At 41.3% G+C, this 25645-nt stretch overlaps 3 protein-coding genes across 3 annotated transcripts; all 3 read right to left on the bottom strand.

Moving 5' to 3' along the window:
- Nucleotides 1–5414: 5414 nt before the first annotated feature.
- Nucleotides 5415–8841, bottom strand: PCDHB15 (protocadherin beta 15). Its single transcript, XM_045491154.1, has 2 exons — nucleotides 6186–8841; nucleotides 5415–5952 (listed from the first exon to the last, which is right to left on the bottom strand). The coding sequence occupies exon 1, from the start codon at nucleotides 8636–8638 to the stop codon at nucleotides 6239–6241; it is 2400 nt and encodes a 799-aa protein (XP_045347110.1). The 5' UTR covers nucleotides 8639–8841; the 3' UTR covers nucleotides 5415–5952; nucleotides 6186–6238.
- Nucleotides 8842–11724: 2883 nt separating this feature from the next.
- LOC123605032 (protocadherin beta-15-like) lies at nucleotides 11725–14955 on the bottom strand. The gene is given in 2 exon segments (XM_045491302.1): nucleotides 11725–11981; nucleotides 11983–14955. Coding segments are annotated over 2 exon segments (2376 nt in total). The 5' UTR covers nucleotides 14238–14955; the 3' UTR covers nucleotides 11725–11860.
- A 919-nt stretch (nucleotides 14956–15874) lies between these two features.
- LOC123605016 (protocadherin beta-18-like) lies at nucleotides 15875–21185 on the bottom strand. The gene has a single exon (XM_045491268.1). It carries the CDS (start codon nucleotides 20262–20264, stop codon nucleotides 17877–17879), a length of 2388 nt encoding a protein of 795 aa, XP_045347224.1. The 5' UTR covers nucleotides 20265–21185; the 3' UTR covers nucleotides 15875–17876.
- Between the last annotated feature and the right edge of the window lie 4460 nt (nucleotides 21186–25645).

Here is a 25645-nt window from a genome sequence, read left to right as displayed (position 1 = left end):
AAAATTGCAATAGACACAATAATATAAATAATTACATTAAATATAAATGGAACTAACTCTACAATTAAGAGACAAAAATGATAAAACTGGATTTAAAAAAGCAAGATCCAATTCTGTGTTTATATATGATGTATTTAAAATATTAAGACGGCAATCAGCAAAACTAAAAGGCAATGGACAGAATGGGAGAAGACATTTGCAAACGACTTATCAGATAAAGGGTTAGTATTGAAAATCTATAAAGAACTTATCAAACTCAACACCCCCAAAACAAATAATCCAGTGAAGACATGGGCAAAAGACATGAATAGACACTTCTCCAAAAAAGACATCTAGATGGCCAACTGACACATGAAAAAATGCTGAACATCATTCATCATAAGGGAAATACAAATAAAAACCACAATGAAATACCCCTCACACCTGTCAGAATGGCTGAAATTAACAACTCAGGCAACAGATGTTGGAGAGGATGTAGAGAAAGACGATCTTTTTTGCACTGCTGGTGGGAATGAAATTGGTGCAGCCACTCTGGAAAACAGTATGGAGGTTCCTCAAAAAATTAAAAATAGAACTACTCTACAGCCCAGCAATTGCACTACTAGGTATTTATCCAAGGGATACAGGTGTACTGTTTTGAAGGGACACATGCACCCCAATGTCTATAGCAGCACTATCAACAATAGCCAAAGTATGTAAGGAGCCCAAATGTCCACCGATGAATGAATGGATAAAGATGTGGTGTATACACACACACACACACACACAATGGGATTATTACCCAGCAATCAAAAAGAATAAAATCTTGCCATCTGCAACTACATCAGTCAGAGAAAAACAAGTATCATATGACTTCACTCATATGAGGACTTTAAGAGACAAAATAGATGAACCTAAGGGAAGGTAAGCAAAAATAATATAAAAATAGGGAGGGGGACAAAACATAAGAGACTCTTAAATACGGAGAACAGAGGGTTATGGAGGGGTTGAGGGAGAGGGGATAGGCTAAATGGGTAAGGGGCACTGATAAATCTACTCCTGAAATCATTGTTGCACTATATGGTAACTAATTTGGAAATTTTAAACTAAATTTTAACCAAATTTTAAAAATAAATAAATAAAATTAAAAAAGAAAATAAAAAGGATGAGAAAGTAAAAGGAGGGAAAAGATATATCATATGAACTCTAAGCATAAGAAATATAGGGTGATTATAGTAATATCAGATTAACAGTATTACCAGACACTAAACGGGATGTTTCATACTAGTGTTAGTTCATCAAGAAGATAAAATAATCCGGGGCACCTGGGTGGCTTAGTCGGTTAAGCATCTGACTTTGGCTCAGGTCATGACCTTTTGGTTCATAAGTTCAAGCCCCGTATTGGGCTCTGTGCTGACAGCTCAGTGCCTGGAGCCTGCTTTGGATTGTGTCTGTCTCCTTCTCCCTCTGCCCCTCCTCTGATTGTGCGCTCTCTGTCTCTGTCTCTGTCTCTCTCTCTCAAAAATAAACATTAAAACATTTTTTAATTAAAAACAAATTTAAAACAAGATAAAATAATCCTTGTGCATATCTAATAGCAGAGCTTCAAAATGTATGAATTTTTACAAAATGCTACACCAGAAGGGAGAAATAAATTATGATTGTGAATTTGTCTAAGAATTTAACATTTTATCTCAATAATTGACAGAAAAACATGTAGGAGAAATGGTAAGAATAAAGAAAAATCAAACAACATTATCAAGCAACTTGGTTTAATTCATATAGCATACTAAATACACATTTAAGTACACATGGGAAACTCACCAAGATAACCCATATATTGGATAACAACAAAACCCAATAAATTTCAAAGGATCAAAATCATACTGAGGATGTTTCCAGACCAAAACAATTATTTTCACTATGAAAAATGTTATCTCCAGATATTTGGACATGAAGCCACATACTTCCAGTTAACCAGTAGTTTAAATAAGAAATCAACAGGGAAATTACAGATGAATTCAAACTGAATGTATCAAAATTCATGAAATGTAGGGGTGCCTGGGTGGCTCAGTTGGTCGAGCATCGGACTCTTGGTTTTGGCTCCAGTCATGATCTCACAGTTTCAAAAGTTCGAGCCCCCTGCCTGGCTCTGCACTGGCGGGTTCTCTTTCCTTCTCACTCTGTCCCTCCCCTGCTCGTGCTGTCTCTGTCTCTCTCAAAAGAAATAAACTTTAAAAAAGTCATGAAACGTAGCTTCAATAATGCATGGAAAGAAATGTATAGGTTTCATATATATATATATATATATATATATATATATATATATATATATGTTAAAGAAGTTTAGCATCCATTATCTAAATCTTCAGAGAAACTAGGGGAATAAAACTAAACCCAAAGTAAGTATAGAGAAAGAAATAAAAATATAAGAGTGGAAGTCAATGAAATAAAAAACAGAAATAGGAAAATAACAAAGAATAAGATTGTTTTTTTAAAAAGATTAATAAAATTGATACTGTTAAACCAATACTGATAAAGACAAAAGGAGAGATAATGTATTTTACCAATACCCAGAATGAAAAAGGCGCATCATTACAGATTCTAAATATATTGAACAGATGATAAAGGAGTATTAGCAATAACTTCATGTCAATAAATTTAACATCTGATAAAATAGATAAATTGTTTTAAAAAACACAAGTTACCAACTGACACAAGAGGAAACAGAAAGGGAGAATTGCAGCCTATCTATTCAAGCAATTGATTTTACAATTCAAAATCTTTCCACGAAGAAAATGTTAGCTACATGCGTCTTTTGTGGTGAATTCTATCAGATACATAAAGAAGAACTAGTATCTTACACAAACTCTTTCATAAAAAGGAGGAGGAGGAAACAATTGCCAAATCATTTTATAAGACCAATATAACCCTGAAACTAAACCTGGTAAGAGTATAACATGAAAAAAATAGATAGGTCACTACTACTCACGAACATAAATGCAAAATTCTCAACAACATAGTAGCAGATCGAATCTACCTAACAGAATATTTTTCACACAGCTGCATGCCACTTGGAAGAAAATTGTTAACAATTTGCCTGGCCAGTCACAGCCATAGGTGTGCTTTTCTCTTCTCAGTCTGTAGGACTCCAGTTCATTGGATCTCCTTGGGTATATTTATATTCTTCTATCCTTGCTGCAGCTATCCCATAATCAGAATGGAGAGGCAACTGATTCAGATTTCAGTGCTCAGATTCTAGCTCTGACTATAACACAAGTACTGCAATGGCCACTTGAACTTGCAAGTTGGAAACAACCAATAGGACCTGGACCAGGCTAAGTCAAGTGTCTCAGAAACAAAATTAATGTCACCCAAAAATGTAGTACTAAAGACAGATACTATTTAATGCAATATTCTAAAAAAAAAATAAAACTTAATGAACAAAATCAATGACGGACAAAATATCAGAATATTAAACAAAGAAAGGATATAACCACACACTTGCACAAACTTGGTCTCATCCTAATCCCATCCCTGTCACATTCTGATGTCAACTTTATTGTTTCCTGAACTCATTGGGGGAAAAAATTACCATACCTACTGTACAGTTCCCTCTCCTGGGTTGTTCCTTCAAGGACAAGAGGGCTATCAAACATCTAGATATAATAATGCTGGCACTGTTAAAATTACAAAAATAAAGCTCTTTTAGTTTGCAAATATCATCTCTTCTAGAATACGTTATCAATGCCAAGTTTATTACATGCATTTATGCATTAAAGGAAAAATATCTTTAAAAGTGGAAAAGCTATGGAAAAGCAATGTTACTCTAGTAGTTATATGTGCATGCAGGGCATCTCTACCATCTACTAAAGCTAATTCCCCCCGCCCCCGCCACACGCACATATACAAACATACGTAGACACACAAACACTTAGTGCAGCCCTGGAGTTCTAAAATTGGGCCAGGCGTTACCACTCATGTATCATGAAAGATTTTTATTGCTTTTTCATGACTCTGCTGATAAATTGGAAGCAATGCTCTTTTTGAGGCATTCCAGATGAATCCAAGAAAGACCTAAGTATTTATCCTTGGGAGATGGCTTTAAATTCTATACTAATAAAATATTTGTGAAGTAACATAAGAAAGGAGTAGTGAATACTGACATGGGGGTCTCTGAGCCTGTTACAAAACACACATCTCTGTGTTTTGAAAAGGTTGTTAGGAATTTCTGATCTTTCTACAAAGCATATTTTACCAAGATATTTAGATTGATGATCTGCTTATGAAGATTTTCAGGACACATGCCTCGATAATTTATTTTACTAAATAAACTTTTTGGTCCTGCTGCTTCCCTGCCTGAGAAGGAAACCAGTTCTGGATTATTCCATAAATATCATAGTCATTTTGTCAGGGCACCACTCACACAGGTTTTAAAGTATAGCTTATCAGCTCACCTTCTCATTCTCTTCTTTAGAACTTAACCTTGGCATTGCTACTAGCCAAAAATATTCCTTTGAAAGTTCAGTTTCATAACCAGTGTATGTACTGGTGAGTAAGCCTTGAGTTGAAGCAGCCAGTTTGCAGCCATGAGATGAATACTCAGAGATAATGTAGCTGACTTTATAGCTTCATTTAGTCATTTTCCAATTTGGCTAATACAGACATACATAGAAACTGAACTTACTCAATTGTAACAGCTGGCTAGGCAAGTCCGTTATCTGTAGGGCAAGCAATTACAGGGCTGGCTGAAACTCTGGAGCACAAGCTGAAGCCACTGACCACAGACAGAATTTCTTCCTCATCTCAGGGAAAACTCAGATGTGTTCTTAAAGCCTTTTGACTTATTAAATCACTCCTACACAGAACATCTGGGATATTCTCCCTATTTTAAGGTTAGCTAATTAGCAACCTTAATTCCATCTGAACCTAATTCCTCTTCACAGTATAGCATAACATCTTCACAGGTTCCAGGAATTAGGCTGCAGATGTCTTTAGGGGACCATTATTCTGCCTACGCACACCATTTTATAGCATTTCCAAAATTAAGAGGCTCCTGGAGGTTGAGATAAATTTTCTTTGGCTAACTAATAGTAATATACAATGTATTTTCTTTCAAATCCCTTAACAATAAGCACAATATCATCATCCAAAGGCAAGTAGATACTGGCATATTGTGCCATCAAAAGCTCTACTAGGCCTAGAATTTGGAACTCATTTGAGAATTACTCTGCAATCCCAGGGACAACTGTAAGCAATGTATTACTCGATACTAGAGTCTTTAGAGTATCTAGGAACGTCCTCAACACAGTCAATCTGGGTATCAGCAAATCTGCCCAGGACTCTTAACAGGATTGTAATTTAAGTTACATGTAAGCGACAACCCATAAGTCTTTTCAACATTAATTAATATGAGAAAGAAATCATAATAAAGATATACTTTCATGAGGTGACATATATATTTCAGAGTGAAAATCTAATGATTACAAGTGTGATTTTTAAAAAAATAAATAGCATGAAAATATATACATTGATGCCTATTAGTAAAAGAAAAATCCAAACAGAACTTAGAAGAAACTAGACATTAGTATATACAAACTGATTTCACCCAAAACTCACAAGGGGTTATACAAAAGTTGTAGCTGTGTTACTAATAGAAACTAAAAGGATTCCAGTAATTTAAAAATGAAGTATGTTAAAAGGAATCAGACATTCTTATGTAATATCATATAGTCAGTAAAATACTTTCAAAATGAGAATTGTTTATTCTAAGAGGTTAATTTTCATATTATCCTTTAGGAATGAGTATGAAAATTTTAATCAGAAATGTGAATGTCCTGATATAAAATTTTTGCTGATTATACAATAATTGTAAAAATAATCATAAGACAACCAAGCCAACAAAGCAAAGTAAATTTACTATGGAAAATGGGGGGGGGGGGAGTAGAATTAAAATTACTACTGGATTAAAAAATAAACAGAGGGGCGCCTGGGTGGCGCAGTCGGTTAAGCGTCCGACTTCAGCCAGGTCACGATCTCGCGGTCCGTGAGTTCGAGCCCCGCGTCGGGCTCTGGGCTGATGGCTCAGAGCCTGGAGCCTGTTTCCGATTCTGTGTCTCCCTCTCTCTCTGCCCCTCCCCCATTCATACTCTGTCTCTCTCTGTCCCAAAAATAAATAAATGTTGAAAAAAAAATTAAAAAAAAAAATAAACAGAAAGGTGAAGGAGACAAAGCTAATGTAAAAGCAAACAGGAAACTTTCAGATACCTAAACTATTCTGGAACGTTGGATTTCCCTCTGACTTCCTCCCAAGGTCCTGGTTTAGAATACTGGGGAAGAAGGGCTTCAAGAACTTGAACTCATTGGTCCCCGAGTCTCCCGTCAGACACACCTCATACTGGTAGCTCTGGGACAGCGTCCCCGCGCCGCTGACGTCCACCAGGTGGCCCGGAAAGTGGCCCTCAGGCCCCGAGCAGCGACCCGCAGACGCCGCCCGGCTCCGCCTGCACAGCCGCACCGCCACGAACACCAGCACCGAGAACAGGAAGAGCGACGACACGGACGCCAAGGCGACGACCAAGTAGACGGTGAGCGGGTCTGCCCGCGCCTCGGCCGCCGCCACCTCCGGGAGCGGCAGGTAGGGCTGCGAGAAGCCGTCCACCAGCAGCACGTGCAGCGTGACGCTGGCCGAGCGCGGCGGCTCGCCATTGTCCCTGACCAGCACCACCAGCCTGTGCTTGACGGCGTCGCGCTCGCTCAGCAGCCGGGCCGTGCGCACCTCGCCGTTGTGCGCCCACACGCCGAACAGCCCGGGCTCCGTGGCCTTGAGCAGCTGGTACGACAGCCAGGCGTTCTGGCCCGAGTCGCCGTCCACCGCCACCACCTTGGTCACCAGGTAGCCCGCCTCGGCCGCCCTGGGCACCAGCTCGGTGCAGGGCGCAGAGCCGTTCTGCGGCGGGTACAGCACGAAGGGCGCGTTGTCGTTGTCGTCCAGCACCAGCACGCGCACCCGCGCCTGGCTGCTGAGCGCGGGCGAGCCGCGGTCGGCCGCGCGCACGCCGAACTCGAACGCCTGCAGCGCCTCGTAATCCAGGGACCTGAGCGCGAACAGCTGCCCGTTGTCCGCGTTGACGGACACCAGGGAGGCCAGGGGCAGCTGCGGGTCCGCGGGCGGCAGCAGCGAGTAGGTGACCTGGGCGTTGGCGCCCGAGTCCCTGTCCGTGGCGCTCACGCTGCCGATGTGCAGGGCGGGGCTGTTGTTCTCGCGGACGCGCAGGGTGTAGGTGGTTTGGCTGAAGGCGGGGGCGTTGTCGTTGACGTCGGAGACCGTCACGGTGATGTTGTGCTGCGTTTTCAGCCTGGGGGTCCCCAAGTCGGTGACGGTGATGGTGATGTTGTACTCGGGTCTTGTCTCTCTGTCTAACGCCCCATTTGTTACCAGGGTGTAGAAATTCTCTTCTGATGGCTTCAGGACGAAGGGAAGATCATCCTGGATGGAACAAGTCATCCTTCCGTTGTCCCCCGAGTCTCGGTCTCGAATTCTAAACAAGGCTACTTCTGTCTCTGGAGAATTTTCAGGAATGGGGCTGGTGAGTGATGAAATCGTTAGTTCTGGGAAGTTATCGTTAACATCCACCACCTCAATGGAGACAGAACATCTTCCAGAAAGCCCCCCACCATCAGTCGCATCTATTTCCAGCTCATATGAAGATATTGTCTCAAAATCTAATTTTTTAAGTAGGCGAACTTCTCCTGAAAGGTTGTTTAGCTCAAAAGTTGCGCTTATTTCTTGGGAACTATAAAAATAGGAGTATGATATTTCCCCATTTGTCCCAGTGTCTAAATCTCTAGCAAAGACCTTGACTACTAGCGTACCTACAGGGCTGTTCTCTGGAACTTGCACCTGGTAGAGTGTCTGTGCAAACTCAGGGGCATTGTCATTGACGTCTAAGACCAAGATGCGAACCTGGGCGGTGCCAGACCGGGGTGGAGAGCCGCCATCCAGCGCTGTGAGGGTTAAGCTGAGTTCGGCCTGCTTTTCGCGATCCAGCTCTTTGTCTAGTACCAGCTCTGGGTATTTCCTGCCATCCCCCCGGGTGCGGGTAGAAATATGGAAATGAGGGTTGGAACTGATACTGTAATTTTGGATGTTGTTGTTGCCCACGTCCAAGTCCTGGGCTTTTTTCAGTGGAAACACGGTTCCAGGAGGGCTAGTCTCTGAGATTTTCAGAGTCATTTCTCTTTCAGGAAACTCAGGAGAATGATCATTTATGTCTCTCACCAGTAGTTCAGCTCGAAATACTCCCAGTGGTTTTTTCAGTAACACTTGGAAATGCATTACACATGGATCTGTGGGGCCGCACATCTCCTCCCGATCCAGTTTCTCATGCAGTATCAATTTCCCGGTATGCAGATCAAGCTGCAAGCGGGGTTCGTTATCCTCAGAGACCACCCGGGCTCCCCGCGCGGCTAGCTCCCCAACTCCCAGCCCCAGGTCCTTGGCCAGATTGGCCACAAACGAACCACTCTCTGTTTCCTCCATCACGGAATAGCGTCGGGATTTCCAGCCTGCCAGAGCCACTCCCAACATGAGAAAGAGAATCAGGACTTGCCTTTGTTTAGGAAAACACCCTTTTCCGACCTCCATCTTTAATTCCATAAATGCTTTCCAGAAACGGGGCTCAGCTCTACCTTAGGGACGGTGATAGATCTCTTAGTCGGTAACCTGTCCAGAAATGATGGTGAGTAGTAAGACTTACAGTCCGGAACTCTGCTTACAGGCTTTTGTCTTCGGCTATAGATCTAAGGTAGAGTTCGTAGCAGTTCCAGGGCTTTTTTTTTTCTTTTTTTCTTTTTTTTTTTTTTTTTTACGCCTTAGCCTGCAGCGCCACCATGCGTTATCTTCGAAAAGAATTGCTACAATTTATTCCCTCTGTATGATATCTAGCCAGCTATTAGGAGTTTGGAAATGGTTTGGAGATGATGTAATCAGAAAACCATGCAATTATAATTATTCATTGTTCATTTAAAAAAAGTGTTATTGATATCTATGTACTAAGTTCTGAAACAGATCAGCAAAGAACCTAAACATGGTCCTTACTTTTTAAAACCTGTAGTATGGGTGAGGTGCTCCGAAAGATGAGAAGTGAAAGAAGACAATAGTGGTATATCATCTTATAAAAATAACAGCATATGCTTACGTGATTTCTTAAAATTCCCTCAGCAAAAAGGAAAGGGTTAATTCTTCTGGATTTTCTTTCAAATTCTAGGCAGTGTATGTGACAGAATTGTGGTTCCCATTGGTTGAATCATATCAAAGAAAAAACTACCAGTTAGTTCCAGTTTATGATGCCATTTCAACATAAGGTCAGAGAATTATGATTTTATGAAACTTTCAAACTATGGGAAAATGCATATAAGTCCTATAATTCTTACCCTGCTTTTTCTCCTTAGTATTGACCACCATCTGATATAGTATATACATACATAATTAGTTTTTTCTTTTCTGTGTCATTTTTGTGCTTGAGAACTTTGTTTTGTTGACTTCCACATCCCCCAACATCTATAAGAGTCCCTGACACATAGTGGATACTCAACAAATATTTGTTGAATAGATCAATCAATAAATCACAATTAATTTTAAAATTCTCATAGATGGATTCTCCTCCTAATGTAGAAGACCCCCTTTTTTTCTGGGACCCTAGTTCATTATATGAGCTGGATAAACAAGACCCCATATTCCCAAGTAGCCATTTTCTGTGCTCTTTTGAATAGTAATTTGCAATAATTCAGAGTGATCTAAATGTATTTCATCAAATGGCAAAACACTCTGGCTTCCACTATGCAATGGAATAGATTCTAAAATACAAACAAAAACCAGAACATAACAACCAGGTTATAAAGATTCTACAAAAAAGGTATACATCTCTTTTAGAACACATTTCACATTGTCAATGTTATTTCACCCTAATGCTATTATGACACTAATTATATTCAAACACTCCTACGTAGAATTTTCCTAAGACATTCCAAAAACTGTAAAATTTGAAAATAGCCACCAATTCTTCTCAAAATCATAAATTTTAACAAAAGCTTGTGCGTATCCCTTACTAATATTCTACAAAGTTTTGATCCCAAATATTACATTAATATAAAAACCCTAAGTTAAAAATTTCCAATTAATAGTAAAGTTCAACCCATGAAAGAATATCTAAACATGCTTTTGACAAGGGAAAAATCCACTTAGCTATCATAATTAAAAGGAGATTTATTAAAAGAGCACATATTTGTTTCCAAAAATCCAACGGAGAAAGCAGACTTGGGAGAGATTGGATAATCTGTAAAGTTGCTTTTTAGGCATCTCCTTTCTTCTTTTCCCTAAGTGGATTGACTTTCTGTGTTTCTTTCCATTTATTTAGCCAACATGATATCACATTCTTGTTAAGTTCTTAACAGAAAAACTATTTTAAAACATTTTTTTAGGGGCGCCTGGGTGGCTCAGTCAGTTAAGCGACCGACTTCAGCTCAGGTCCTGATCTCACAGCTTGTGAGTTCAAGCCCCGCATAGGGCTCTGTGCTGACAGCTCAGAGCCTGGAGCCTGCTTCAGTTTCTGTGCCTCCCTCTCTCTCTGCCCCTCCCCTGCTCACGCTCTTTCTCTGTCTCAAAAATAAATAAACAAAAATAAATAAATAAAACATTTTTTTAGTGTTTACTTATTCTTAAAATTTTTTTTCCGTTTATTTATTTTTGGGACAGAGAGAGACAGAGCATGAACGGGGGAGGGGCAGAGAGAGAGGGAGACACAGAATCGGAAACAGGCTCCAGGCTCTGAGCCATCAGCCCAGAGCCTGACGCGGGGCTCAAACTCCCGGACCGCGAGATCGTGACCTGGCTGAAGTCGGACGCTTAACCGACTGCGCCACCCAGGCGCCCCATAGTGTTTACTTATTCTTGAGAGAGACACAGAGACAGAGCATGAGTGGGGGAGGGTCAGAGAGAGGAGACACAGAATCCGAAGCAGGATCCAGGCTCCAGGCTGTCACCACAGAGACTGATGAGGGGCTCTGAGCCACCCAGCTGCCCAACAGAAAAACTATTTTAGATCTGATTTCTAAAGCCATTTTTTAAACAAAAGAGTCAGATTTGCTCAGCTTGGATTAGCAATATCTACCATCTGGTCTGATTGTCTGAAGTCACAAGGGGAAATGAGTGAAATAAATGTAGCTGCAACAGTACACTTCAACTGAAGAGAGAAGTTTACCGAACATGATGGGGTGGGCTAGACAAAAAGGATCTATCATTTAAGTATCTTGAAATAATCTAATAATCTTTTAATAATACTCATATATATGATATATTGAAGGTTGTTATAGAAGAAAAGCCCTTAAATATGGGAGAAATTTTAGCCTTTCTATTTAATACTACCGTGAAACAAAAATATGCATTTTTTGCAGAACTTTTTTCCATTTAAAAATTTAAGATAGGTAAGCTTAATATCAGATTAAACATAGGCTTCATTATGTTAATGAATGATACCTCCTAAGTAACCACAACCTCAAAAATTTAGAGCTTCCATATAACAACCAAATAGAGGATGGAGCTGGAATCATCTTCAAATCAACAGTGCTCGATAATGAAAAGTTGATAAACGGAAACACATGTTCATGATTTTTCAGTAATGCAATAAATTTGAAATTTCTTTGTTTCCATCAAAATAGAAATTAAAAAAACAGTAAATATGAGGATATGCTTAAAGAATATTTCTAATCCCTTTAATAGGAATGTGGATTCAGCAAAACACCCAAGAAAGACATTCTATATGGACCAAAGCAGTAATGGAGACCTATCATATTTAGAAAGAACTAACCTTCATCCAAATTCCTAATTGAATCCAAAATTTACAAAATGTGTGTTTTCCTCCACATCATTCACAGACTTCTGTTGAGCAATGGAGACAACAGATTTCAAAAACTTAAATTCCTTGGTCCCAGATCCTCTCCTGACACACCTCGTACTGGTAGCTCTGGGACAGCGTCCCCGCGCCGCTGACGTCCACCAGGTGGCCCGGAAAGTGGCCCTCGGGCCCCGAGCAGCGACCCGCAGACGCCGCCCGGCTCCGCCTGCACAGCCGCACCGCCACGAACACCAGCACCGAGAACAGGAAGAGCGACGACACGGACGCCAAGGCGACGACCAAGTAGACGGTGAGCGGGTCTGCCCGCGCCTCGGCCGCCGCCACCTCCGGGAGCGGCAGGTAGGGCTGCGAGAAGCCGTCCACCAGCAGCACGTGCAGCGTGACGCTGGCCGAGCGCGGCGGCTCGCCATTGTCCCTGACCAGCACCACCAGCCTGTGCTTGACGGCGTCGCGCTCGCTCAGCAGCCGGGCCGTGCGCACCTCGCCGTTGTGCGCCCACACGCCGAACAGCCCGGGCTCCGTGGCCTTGAGCAGCTGGTACGACAGCCAGGCGTTCTGGCCCGAGTCGCCGTCCACCGCCACCACCTTGGTCACCAGGTAGCCCGCCTCGGCCGCCCTGGGCACCAGCTCGGTGCAGGGCGCAGAGCCGTTCTGCGGCGGGTACAGCACGAAGGGCGCGTTGTCGTTGTCGTCCAGCACCAGCACGCGCACCCGCGCCTGGCTGCTGAGCGCGGGCGAGCCGCGGTCGGCCGCGCGCACGCCGAACTCGAACGCCTGCAGCGCCTCGTAATCCAGGGACCTGAGCGCGAACAGCTGCCCGTTGTCCGCGTTGATGGACACCAGGGAGGCCAGGGGCAGCTGCGGGTCCGCGGGCGGCAGCAGCGAGTAGGTGACCTGGGCGTTGGCGCCCGAGTCCCTGTCCGTGGCGCTCACGCTGCCGATGTGCAGGGCGGGGCTGTTGTTCTCGCGGACGCGCAGGGTGTAGGTGGTTTGGCTGAAGGCCGGGGCGTTGTCGTTGACGTCGGAGACCGTCACGGTGATGTTGTGCTGCGTTTTCAGCCTGGGGGTCCCCAAGTCGGTGACGGTGATGGTGATGTTGTACTCAGATCTTGTCTCTCTGTCTAGCACTCCTTCTGTTACTAACTTGTAGAAATTTTCAACAGAATGTTTCAGAGTGAACGGAATATCTTCCTGGATGGAACAAACCATCCTCCCATTTTCCCCAGAGTCTGGGTCTTGAATACTGAAAAGGGCTATCGTCGTCTCAGGGGAATTTTCAGGGATGGAATTTATAAGGGAAGCCACCGTCATTTCTGGGGTGTTGTCATTTATATCCACCACCTCTATTATGACAGTGCATTTTCCCGAAAGACCTGCCCCATCAGAAGCCTTAATATCTAGCTCATATGACTTAATTTTTTCAAAATCTAATTTCCTAATTATTTTAATTTCTCCTGTGAGTTCATTAAGTGCAAATGTCCTAGTAATCTCTTCATCGCCATAGAAAAATGAATAGACTACTTCACCGTTTATTCCTGTGTCTAAATCTCTAGCTGAAACAGTGACAATAACAGATCCCAGGGGACTGTTTTCCAGGATCTGCACACGATAGAGTGGCTGCACAAACTCAGGAGCATTGTCATTGATGTCCAAAACATCAATGAGTACCAGGGTAGTCCCAGTTTTGGGAGGAGTTCCACCATCTACTGCCATGAGAGTTAATCTAAACTCGGGCTGCTGTTCTCGATCTAGGGCTTTGTCCAGAACCAGTTCCGGGTATTTTCTGCCTTCACCGCTGTTGCGGGTGAGCACGTGGAAATGGGAGTTGGGATAAATGGTGTAGTTTTGAACATTATTGACACCTACATCCAAATCTTGCGCATTTTTCAGGGGAAACACAGCCCCTGGAAGAGTATTTTCCATGATTTTTAAAATCATTTCTGCCTCTGGGAACACAGGGGAATTGTCATTTATGTCAGTGACCAAAAGCTTATACCTATATACCTCCAAAGGTTCTTCCAGTAACACTTGAAATTGCAGTACACAAGGTTCAGTGGGACCACACAATTCTTCCCGATCCAGTTTCTCATTTACTTGTAAATCTCCAGTCTGAAGGTTCAGCTGAAAATGCTTTTTGTCATTGTTAAAAATGATCCGAGCCCTCCGCCGAGAGAGCTCTCTTGCCCCTAGCCCTATATCCTTTGCTAGATTGGCCACAAAAGAACCACTCTCTGTTTCTTCTGTAATAAAATAATCTTCCCGCTCCGCGCAAGTGTGAGCCAGCAAAACAAAGAGAAGAAGAACTTGCCTTAGTTTAGGAAAACGCTCCTCTTCAGCCTCCATTTCTCCAACGCCAAAAACCTTTAGAATCTGGGTACTTATTGGGTCTTTAGGCAAACTGCTCTGCAAGTCGATCCCTGCCGCAAGGTTAATTCTCTTCTCTTAGATCTGCGTATGACTGCAGGAACAGTAACCATCCGCCTGTCTGGTATTCCCAGCCTTAGCTTACAGCGCCACCATGTGTTGTACTTAAACCTAGTTTGCTGACGATGCTACAAAACGTATCACACTCATTTTATTTACACGCACACACAAAAACATACCACAGATTACACATGGGATGGTTTATAAATAAAATGATTACTTGTATTCTCCTGTGAAGTTATAAATGTGGAAATGGTGACAGGCACTGTAGGAAAGGATGTTGGCAAGAACAAAGCCAACTGTATTTGTTCAACAAACACTTATTTCATGTTATACGTCAAATATTGTACTAAGTGTTGGAAATACAAATACCTTCTCTGACCTCATGGACTTGTCTATTATATTGTATAATCTGTGCTCTGGGTAAAAATTAAGTAGAAAACAGTGTTGCTATCAGTCTATTCCTAAACAAAGAATATACACAAACTCACTGCCACTACAGTAGGTGAAGAGATTCATTCACATGTTTCAGGAGTATAAACTTAAGTGATAGACCAGCTAGAATTGGTTTACTATGCAAATTCAATAGAAAGTTTAAGGGGTGGAGCACCTGGGTGGTTCAGCGGGTTAAGCATCAGTCTCTTGATTTCTGCTCAGGTCGTGATCTCAGGGATGGTGGGATCCAGCCCTGCATAAGGCATGCTGACAGCGTGGAGCCTGCTTGGGATTCTCTGTCTCTCTGCCGCTAACCTGCACTTGCTCTCTCTCTCAAAATAAAGAAATAAACTTAAAACTTAAGAAATAAAATTAAAAAAAAAAAAGAAAGTTTAGGAGTGCCTGGGCAGCTCAATAGGTGAAGTGTTGGGACTTTGGCTCAGGTCATGATCTCAGGGTTCGTGAGTTCCAGCCCCACATTAGGCTCTCCACTGTCAGCATGGGGCCACTTGGGATCCTCTGTCCCCAGATCACTCTGTTCCTCCCCCCACTCTCTTTCTTTCAAAAATAAATAAACATAAAAAAAGTTGAAGGGGTTATGGATGACTTATGTGTAAATATTGTCTAAGGAGAACGTGTCTGTACCTATGTGAGCATACTGTATTGATTTGTTCCATTGTCCAAAACAATTTGTGAAGATATCTACATTTATTCCTAAAATCAAGACACATGTTGAAGCAAAGATTCACTGAGATCTTGAAAAATAGCATGGTGAAGATCATAAAAATAAAGGGCTGAACTTAAACCAATAAATAAAGTGCAGAAGAAAATAAGTTGGATGCATCTGAAAAAGCAGGTAAAACTTATATCAAATAAGGAAGATCACAACTCATTTTTAGCAAGCAGCTCACATGTCTCTGAATAGCTTGGGATCCTGGCACCCTAGCATGACTTCAGAGTCCTAGCAATGGGAAAAACATCTTGTGGTAGGGGATCTGTGTCTCCCCCATTGCATCAAACTTTAGCCAAAATTTTAATAACTTTTAAATAGATACTATCATGTACTCTGGTACACTAATACGTGGCTAACTGGGAAAACAGCATGGGCCAAGTGTAAAAACTGTGTTGCATATTAGTTTAATTCTATTAAGGTACAAATCACTCAAATTGACATTCTATTTTATAATGTTTTCCTCTACACAGCAAAACAAATTTGATTATGTAAATCCAAAATGTGAGAACATGCTGGTAACAATTAAAATCTGATAATTTTACTCATAGAAAGATGCTGGTCATGCATCAAACTCTTTATTATAGAATCAAAAGTCCAAGAAAATGTGCCCTTAATGTCCATGCACTTTAAAAAATATTAATAGGTAGATGCTGGTACCTGTATCAGTAAATTAATGGATCAAAATTAGTTTTTCATTCCCATTTGTCATCTCTCAGATAAATTTTCTCATTTTCTCTTCTGAGAAGAACATTTTAAGCCCATATACTTGGTAGAAAGCTTGAAATTTTTTTCATGAAAGTTCTAGTAATAGACTAGCATCAATCAAATTACTACTAATGAAATCATTAATTACCCCATATTATTTATAAATGGGATTATTTATAGATCCTGAAGATTTTACATTAAATGATAAAATAATTCTGTTCACATTGAACTTAGTTATTTTTAAAAGAGATGCTAAGGAAGGTTTGATGTATAGATATCCAAACAATAACAAAGTCAATGTTACTTTTTAAAACTAATCCTGAAGCACATTTAAAAAAAGGAGGGATACCTGTTAACAAAATATTCCATAAAACATTTTATAACATCTTTAAGTTGAAAGATCTTATAAATTATTTACAAAATTAAGTTTTGTAACAAAACTCTCTAGTACAGATTAGTTATCTCTAAGCTTGTACATTTTTATCCCATTCATTGATTAAGTTAATATTAAAAACCTGCAGTAAAAGACCAGAGTTTATGGTAGTCTAATTGAATACTCAAAATTGCATGTATCGTTCCAAAAGAGTTTGGTTTCAACAAATGCCTTCTCCCCAAGATGAGTTAAATAAAGGAGTTTTATTATTAGGGAACTGGAGTTTCACTGCAAATGTGAAGGACAATTAGACATTAGGGACTTAGGAACACTGGAATCAGGAACTAACATGCCTAGAATCAAATGGCTCTTAGTCTCTTCTGTTTCTTAGGCTTCTGCCTCCACCACTCCCTTATTCCTTCTCATTTTCCTTCCCGTCCTCCTTTCTTTCTTCCCTCTCTACATGCCACTCTGTGCTGCCAGCTTACACAAGTATAACATGGCTACCTCAGCCCATACTTAATATTTATTTCCTAGTTACAAGCAATCAAGAAAAAAATAGATGAACTACATCATAAGTAGAAATTTAGAGGCTTGGAGAATGTGACTATGCCTACTTTAATCAGGAGTCTATTACTAGGCTAATCAAAAATGGCCAAGAGAGGTAAAGAAAAGTATAATAAACATCTCAACAGTGATTACCTCCCTTGGGAAGTCCCAGGAAGTTCTCAGACAAGAAGTGTGGGCTGGATATGTATCTTAATCCAAACAAGATTAAAATTTATTTTAATACATCTTCCAGCAATATATACAGTTCCAAAGTGTTTACAAAGAAAAATACCTAAATGCAGAAAAATTACTCAAATATTTGGCTGGAAAGATTGGCAAAATTGATTATGGTTTTTTTAAAAATCTAAATAAGATAACATCTCAGAAACCATGCATGGTTTTTATTTATATCATGCACTTTCCTCTATCAAACATATAAAAACAGTTTCAGTGAGAGGATCTACAGCTTAGACACCCAGAGAATATGACTGAACCCAGTGTACCATTAAGCTTGAAAGGAAAATGCTGTATATTTGAATAAATTACTTGAGGTTGCATTTTGGAAGAAAGTCTAAGCAAATCCTAGCTCCCTTAGTTTTTCCACAGTTACTATTTAAAAAGTAGATAGCAGAAAATTCATCAAAACTTCTGGAAACTCTTAAGTAAAATGAAGTTACCCAAAACAAAGAATTTTGCATTACAATGAACATATTTTACAAAGAAATAGCACTCACTCTAAAAGTTCGGCAGAGTAATCAAATCCCTAAATGAACTCAAAGCCATTCAGAAAGGTGTGGCTTTCCTCCATTTTACCTTCTGGGGGAGAGACGTTGGGGATAGCGGGTTTAAGGAACTTGAATTCACTGGTCCCCGAGCCTCCCCGAAGACACACCTCGTACTGGTAGCTCTGGGACAGCGTCCCCGCGCCGCTGACGTCCACCAGGTGGCCCGGAAAGTGGCCCTCAAGCCCCGAGCAGCGACCCGCAGACGCCGCCCGGCTCCGCCTGCACAGCCGCACCGCCACGAACACCAGCACCGAGAACAGGAAGAGCGACGACACGGACGCCAAGGCGACGACCAAGTAGACGGTGAGCGGGTCTGCCCGCGCCTCGGCCGCCGCCACCTCCGGGAGCGGCAGGTAGGGCTGCGAGAAGCCGTCCACCAGCAGCACGTGCAGCGTGACGCTGGCCGAGCGCGGCGGCTCGCCATTGTCCCTGACCAGCACCACCAGCCTGTGCTTGACGGCGTCGCGCTCGCTCAGCAGCCGGGCCGTGCGCACCTCGCCGTTGTGCGCCCACACGCCGAACAGCCCGGGCTCCGTGGCCTTGAGCAGCTGGTACGACAGCCAGGCGTTCTGGCCCGAGTCGCCGTCCACCGCCACCACCTTGGTCACCAGGTAGCCCGCCTCGGCCGCCCTGGGCACCAGCTCGGTGCAGGGCGCAGAGCCGTTCTGCGGCGGGTACAGCACGAAGGGCGCGTTGTCGTTGTCGTCCAGCACCAGCACGCGCACCCGCGCCTGGCTGCTGAGCGCGGGCGAGCCGCGGTCGGCCGCGCGCACGCCGAACTCGAACGCCTGCAGCGCCTCGTAATCCAGGGACCTGAGCGCGAACAGCTGCCCGTTGTCCGCGTTGATGGACACCAGGGAGGCCAGGGGCAGCTGCGGGTCCGCGGGCGGCAGCAGCGAGTAGGTGACCTGGGCGTTGGCGCCCGAGTCCCTGTCCGTGGCGCTCACGCTGCCGATGTGCAGGGCGGGGCTGTTGTTCTCGCGGACGCGCAGGGTGTAGGTGGTTTGGCTGAAGGCGGGGGCGTTGTCGTTGACGTCGGAGACCGTCACGGTGATGTTGTGCTGCGTTTTCAGCCTGGGGGTCCCCAAGTCGGTGACGGTGATGGTGATGTTGTACTCGGCCTGGCTTTCTCTGTCCAGTGGGAGTCCTGCTACCAGAGTGTAGAAATTCTTGAAGGTAGGCTTCAGGAGAAAGGGGAGATCGTCCTGAATTGAGCACACCATCCTCCCGTTGTCCCCAGAATCTTGGTCTCTTACACTGAAAATAGCGACCACCATCTCAGGCGACGAATTTTCTGGTATGGGGCTGGTAAGAGATGTCATGACTATTTCTGGTGGGTTGTCATTCACATCCACAACCTGAACTAAAACTGCGGATTTTCCCGAAAGGCTACCACCATCTGTTGCCTGAATATTTATTGTAAATGACTGAATTAATTCAAAATCCAGAAGAGCTTTTAAGCGGATTTCACCAGAAATTGGATGGATTTCAAATGTTTTCCGTATGTCTCTGGAGACATGGGAAAATGAGTATGATAGTTCTCCATATATTCCCGCATCCAAATCTGTAGCAGACACCCTAACGACCAAGGAGTCCAGAGGGCTGTTTTCTGGTACCTGAACCTCATAGACAGACCTCTCAAACTCTGGAGCATTGTCATTGATATCGAAGACCAAAATACGAACAAGTGTAGTTCCAGACCTGGGCGGGGACCCGCCATCCAAAGCTGTTACAATTAATGTAAACTCAGATTCCTTTTCTCGATCCAGAGATTGGTCCAGGAACAGCTCTGGGTATTTTCTTCCGTCATCACTGTCTTGTAATTTAAGATGGAAATAAGGATTGGGGCTTAATGTGTAGTTTTGGACACCATTCTTTCCTACATCCAAGTCCTGGGCACTGTCCATTGGAAATGAGGCTCCTGGAGTAGTACCTTCTGAGATTTTCAGAAGTATATGTTTGTCTAGGAATGCAGGGGTATGATCATTTATGTCATTGACCCAAAGCTCAGCCCGAAAAAACTGTAAAGGATTTTCAAATAATACCTGGAAATGCAATATACATGGTTCTGTGAGATGGCAAAGTGCCTCCCGGTCCAGTTGTTCATTTAAGAGCAAGTTGCCAGTCTGCTGATCCAACTGTAAATATGGTTTATGGTCATCAAAGATGACTCTTGCCCCCCGTGCAACCAAGTCTTCAACACCCAAGCCTGTATCTTTCACCACATTGGCTATAAAGGAGCCAATTTCCATTTCCTCTGATACAGAATAGCGCCAGGGCTCTGAACACACCAAAGACCCTCCCAGGAAAACAAAGAAAAGCAGCACTTGCCTTATCTGCTGAGGGCACCTCTCTCCTGACTCCATGGCTCCTTAGCCAAACGTCTTTCTGCAGAAATGTTTCAACTCAGTCACAAACAGCTCCTAAGTTGCTCCTCTCATCTATCAGCCTGGACCACTGGTAATCTGTGGACTTGTAATCCTGCCACGAAGGTGTTGTTGGTTCCTTAGCTTTCTCTTGAAATCCTCTTTTCCCCCTTCCTGCTTCTCCTGTGCTCTCAGTTCCACTGACTAATGGAGACCAGAGCATTTGATGATACAGAAAAGTCCCCATCTTATCCTGCAGCGCCACCACGCGACTGCAGATTCTCAGGTTTTAAACAGTCAAGTAAGTGTGAGACAAAATATTAATTTATCTTCTGTATTGATTAATTTAAATTACACTTTCTCCTATATTCTTATTTTCTGAGTTGCATTCTTTGTGATATGCGATGCTATTACTATTCAGTCTTTAACAGAATAAACCACCATCTGTTAAGAGCTGGGTGAATACAAAAATCATATGTAAGATATAGCCCCCAATTCAAGTAAGTTATGATCTCTCTTTGAAGACAATGTATAAAATAACTACAAATAGTTAAGTGGATTCATGTAATTGATTTTGTAAGCAGAATGTTCCCAGGAAAATTGGAAAGGAAAGGGGAACCAGAGGCTTTAGTCTTCTTTAGCTATCAGCAAAGTCTCTTAGAAAAGGCAATAAGATCATGCATTTGTAACTGAACCTGATATATGCAAATAGTTGCTTTGGGGAGGCTGGGCATTTCAGGTTCGGTAAATGGTACTATTTACTTAGGGATACTCTGTAGGAGACTTACCTGTCAGCAGTAGAAAGTAAATGCTCAACAGTAGTTAATAAAGTAAGATATGTCGAGTTTCTGACATTAAAAAGTTGAACAAAATAGATCCAAGTTTAGTTGTGGAAAATAAACCTATTTTGTAGACCCAGGCCTTCCAGAGGCATAATTATAAATATTTTACTCATCCATTCATTACTTTGTCGAGCAAATATTTATTGAGCATATAACTTGTGCTAGGAATAGTAGTGAGTATTAGCGATACAGTGGTAAGCAGACAGACATAGTTCCTGTCCTGAAAGATGGAGGCAGAAAAGTGATTACACATTTAAAAATAGAACATAATGAATACCATGATAGCAAAAGTTCATATGCTATTGTTAACGACATAGATAAGGGTCATCTGACCAGAATTTGGAAATACAGGAAACACTTTCCTGGAACAAAAATTGGGGGTTAAGTAAAATTTCCAGACAATTTCAAAAAACACTTGTACAAATCTGAGATGACAGAACTGTTTTGGAATAACTAAAATAGGATCAATATGGCTGAGCCATAGAGCAAGAGGAAAGAAATGAGAACTGAGACTGGAGAGATAAGCAAATATTTTGTAAGCCCTGCCAAGGCATTTGGACTCTACATCAGTGGAAATGCAATGTTTTAAAGGCTTTTAAATATAAAACGAGATGATATTAACCTCAACTAGAAATGCAATAATAAGATTGTATTAAAAAGATGACAAGGGATGCCTGGATGGCTCAGTCGGTTAAGCATCCAACTTCGGCTCAGGTCATGATCCCATGGTTCCGGAGTTTGAGCCCAGTGCAGAGCCTGCTTCGGATCTTCTGTCTCCCTCTCTGTCTGCCCCCTCCCTCTCTCAAAAATAAGCATTTTAAAAAATGATAACTTTACAGGATGTGTGACAGATTTAAACATGGAGGAGGTCTGATAAGAAAAACTGAAGTAAATGTACCTTTTTTCAGGTTTAGGGAATGGAGTGAATGTCGGTGCTATTAACTGATAGAAAAAAAACAGGAAGAGGAGAAGAAAGGAACAGGTATAGAGTTGGAGGTAATGTTTAGGTTTGAGGAAGGAAAAATTTTAATTTAAAACATGTTGAGTTTGAATTATCCATAGAGCATCCCATATAAATAGTTCTATAAATGATCTTACATTATATAAATAAAGTTGAGAAGAGACGTTTGAGGGGCAGAAGCTAATTTGGGGTTTATTGGTATAAATAGTGATTGCAGCCCTTAAAGAATGTAAGCTGTACATTAGGAGTGTGCTTGATTTTGTGATTTCAGAGATGATGTAGCTCTGAGAGACTACCACCTCCAGAAAGTGACCATGATCTTAAGTGACTAAGACTAGACTAGAAGTGAATGTCACCAGAAACGAAGAAGGCTAGAAGAGAGGTCAGACTCCTGGACTTGAAATTGTGGCAAGGAATGGACAGAGGAAAACTGTAAGAAGTTATATTTGAGAAATCAAATGTCTTTACACCACCTCTCTCCTATGATCTTGTTTAATTTTTTAGTTTATTTATTTTGAGAGAGAGAGAGAGAGAGAGAGTTCAAGCAGGAGAGAGGCAGAGAAAGAGTTAGAGATAGAACCCCAGGCAGGCTCCAGGACAGTGTGCGGAGTCCAGAGTCTAACTAGGGGCTTGAGGGTTGGTCTTGAATCCACAAGCCAGGATATCATGACCTGAGCTGAAATCAGTAGTCCCTTGGCCAACTGACTGAGCCACCCAGGTGCCCCCCCATCTTGTTTAATTTAAACCCAAACTGATCTCTCTCATTTGATTCTCTCATTTGATGACTCTTATATGTGCAAAGACTGTTAAGGCAGGAAGATTTGCTAATCTCTTTCAGCATATTGAAGATATCTTACTTTTAGTTTTCAGTGCCACAGTTTAGAGATTGTCAACATGGAACGTAGCTGTCTGCCTAACTGTCATGTATTTAAAGATTACATGTCTTTTCCCTATGCGTTTTCATTTTTATATATTTTTTTAATTTATGCAATCTCTATATAATATATATATATATATATATATATATATATATATATATAAATTTTTTACGTGGGCTCCACAACCAACGTGGGGCTTGAATTCACAACCCTAAGAGTCATGTGCTCCACCAATGAACCAGCCAGACATCCCTACAATATTTTTCAAATATTGCTTCTGATCCTATCTTAAACCTTTTTAGTCTGTCCTATGTTTCTAACCATATCCTCCATATTTTTCATCTTCTGAACTCTCTGAGCTATATGCTAGATAAATTATGTTCTGACCTATCTTTCACTTCTCAAATTATTCATCTGGTAATATCTACTTTCCTAATAAACCTTTTATTCAGTTTTGATTGAATTTAAATTTTGGTTATATATTTCAGATCTAGGATTTCTATTTGGTTCTTTAATAATCTGTCACATTTCTTATTCCCTATACATCTTCAAGTATAACCTTTAAGTATTCAGTATATTATTAGATTATGTCTGCTAATCAAAATGTTTGAGGTATACTTCTGTATTCTGTTTTTTTTCTGCTGGCTCTCACTCATGGTGTCATGTTTCCTTGTGTATGCAGTTATCTTTGTTCAAGTTAAGAATGGAAAACTTATTTATATGAATGTTTTTAGCCTTAGGATGAGCTTTCTTACATAGAAGGTCTGCTTTTGGTTCCATCAGGATCTGGAAGCACTACTTGTCAACAACCACTAACAAGTTCAGAGCTGAATTTCCACACAAGGACTTGCCCATTTCCAGTTTACTTTCATCTCAAAGGTATATCTCTTAGGGATCCATTTTTATTAATGCAGAGCTCTTCTGTAAACTTCTCACTTTGTTATGCTTTGATTTCCTCCCTTATTATATAAACCATCAAAATAGGGGTTCACACTTTCCAGGATTCTATAGATTCCAGGGAAAAGGTAGTTTTTAGGTTCATTTATCTCCTTGGATTACCCTTAGACATTAATTGTGACCTGATAATATATTAGTGTCTTATTAGCTAATTTTTTTCAGTGGAAGCATCGGTCTACATAATCTATACCATCCTTATGAAAAATAAGTCTCAAGGATATTATTATGTCTCAAAGTTACAACTCTTAGCTTCCTAGAGTATGGGCAATTGACCTCAGGAAGATAGAGAAATAATATGCATTTTTTACCAACTTCAACTAATCAATACTAAATCAACTCTATAATGCTGCAATCAATTAAAACAATCTCTTGGAAGACACAATCTCTGTCATTGACATTGGTATATCTCCCACTTCTGTGTCCCTTATTCTGCTTTAAACACATCTTCTTTCCTGCATTTCTTCCTTATTTCTCTCCCTCCAATATGCTTATTTATATATTTATAAATATATATTATGTATTACATAGATATGTATGGCACTGTGCCATAAATTTCAGTATCTTTCTTCCTTTCAAAATATCTGGCGGGGGGGGGGAGCCTCAGTGGCTCAGTCAGTTAAGTGTCTGACTCTTGATTTTGGCACAGGTCATGATCTCATGGTTCATGAGATAAGTCCCACGTCAAGGCCTGCATTGGCAACTCAGAACCTGCTTGGGATTCTCTCTCTGCCCCTCCCTGACTCATGCTGCCTCTGTTTCTCTCAAAATAAATAAATAAAAATAAACTTTAAAGTATTTGGGATTTAGGGGTGCCTGGGTGGCTCATTCGGTTAAGCGTCCAACTTCAGCTCAGGTCATAATCTCGCAGTTCGTGGGTTCGAGCCCTGCATCAGGCTCTGTGCTGACAACTCAGAGCCTGGAAGCCTGTTTCAGATTTTGTGTTTCCCTCTCTCTCTCTGCCTCTCTCCCGCTCACGCTCTGTCTCTCTCTCAAAAATAAAATAAACACTAAAAAAACTAATAAAATAAAAAGTAAAATAGCCTTCAGAAACCTTTTCCATATTTCATTTATCAGTTGTTTCACTGATGGATATGTAGGATTGACTCCTATTCTTGGGATTGATTCCCAAGATGAACATTCTTATATATATATCATTTGTGAAGCCGTGAAAGAAATTTTCTGGCTTATACCTCTTAAACTTATAACATTGTGTGTCAACTATACTTCAATTAAAAATGAAAGAATTTTCTGTCTTATTTACCTGAAGTAGAATTCCTGAATCAGAGGGTATATTCATTCTAAATTTCATTAAGTCCTATGAAAATCTCTCAAAGTGGGCTGTACATGTGATTTCCTGTTGTTCCACTTGATATTATGCAAATTTCTCATTTTTACGCATGCAATGGGTGTAAACTAGTGTCTTATTGTAGTATGTTTTTTCACCAACTAATGAGGTCAAGCATAATTTCAAGTTCTTTTCAGACTTAGGTTTCCCTTTTTAAAATTTCTTTTCCCTTTATCCTTTAAAAAATCTTATTGTCTCTCGACTTTTTGATTTTTGCTTATCTGCAACAACTATTTGAATAATCTGAATATTAATCCTTCTCAGGTAAACTGCTGCAAGTAGCTTCTACCCGTCTTTTATCTTGCCTATGCTGTCCTCTAGTTCTGAGATAGAAATATTTGTCAGCTTTCATCTTTATTTTGTACCTTTTATTTTGTACTTTTAAAGCCTTGTTTAAG

The sequence above is a fragment of the Leopardus geoffroyi genome, chromosome A1 (assembly GCF_018350155.1).
Source record: "Leopardus geoffroyi isolate Oge1 chromosome A1, O.geoffroyi_Oge1_pat1.0, whole genome shotgun sequence".
In the NCBI taxonomy this organism is placed as follows: domain Eukaryota; kingdom Metazoa; phylum Chordata; class Mammalia; order Carnivora; family Felidae; genus Leopardus; species Leopardus geoffroyi.
The sequence above is the reverse complement of the archived record's forward strand: the minus strand, read 5'-3'. Positions and strand labels throughout refer to the sequence as shown.

Bases quoted from the DNA above. Each gene is read 5' to 3' on its own strand.
- PCDHB15 (XM_045491154.1), bottom strand. From the start codon at position 8,638: ATGGAATTAAAGATGGAGGTCGGAAAAGGGTGTTTTCCTAAACAAAGG.
- LOC123605016 (XM_045491268.1), bottom strand. From the start codon at position 20,264: ATGGAGTCAGGAGAGAGGTGCCCTCAGCAGATAAGGCAAGTGCTGCTT.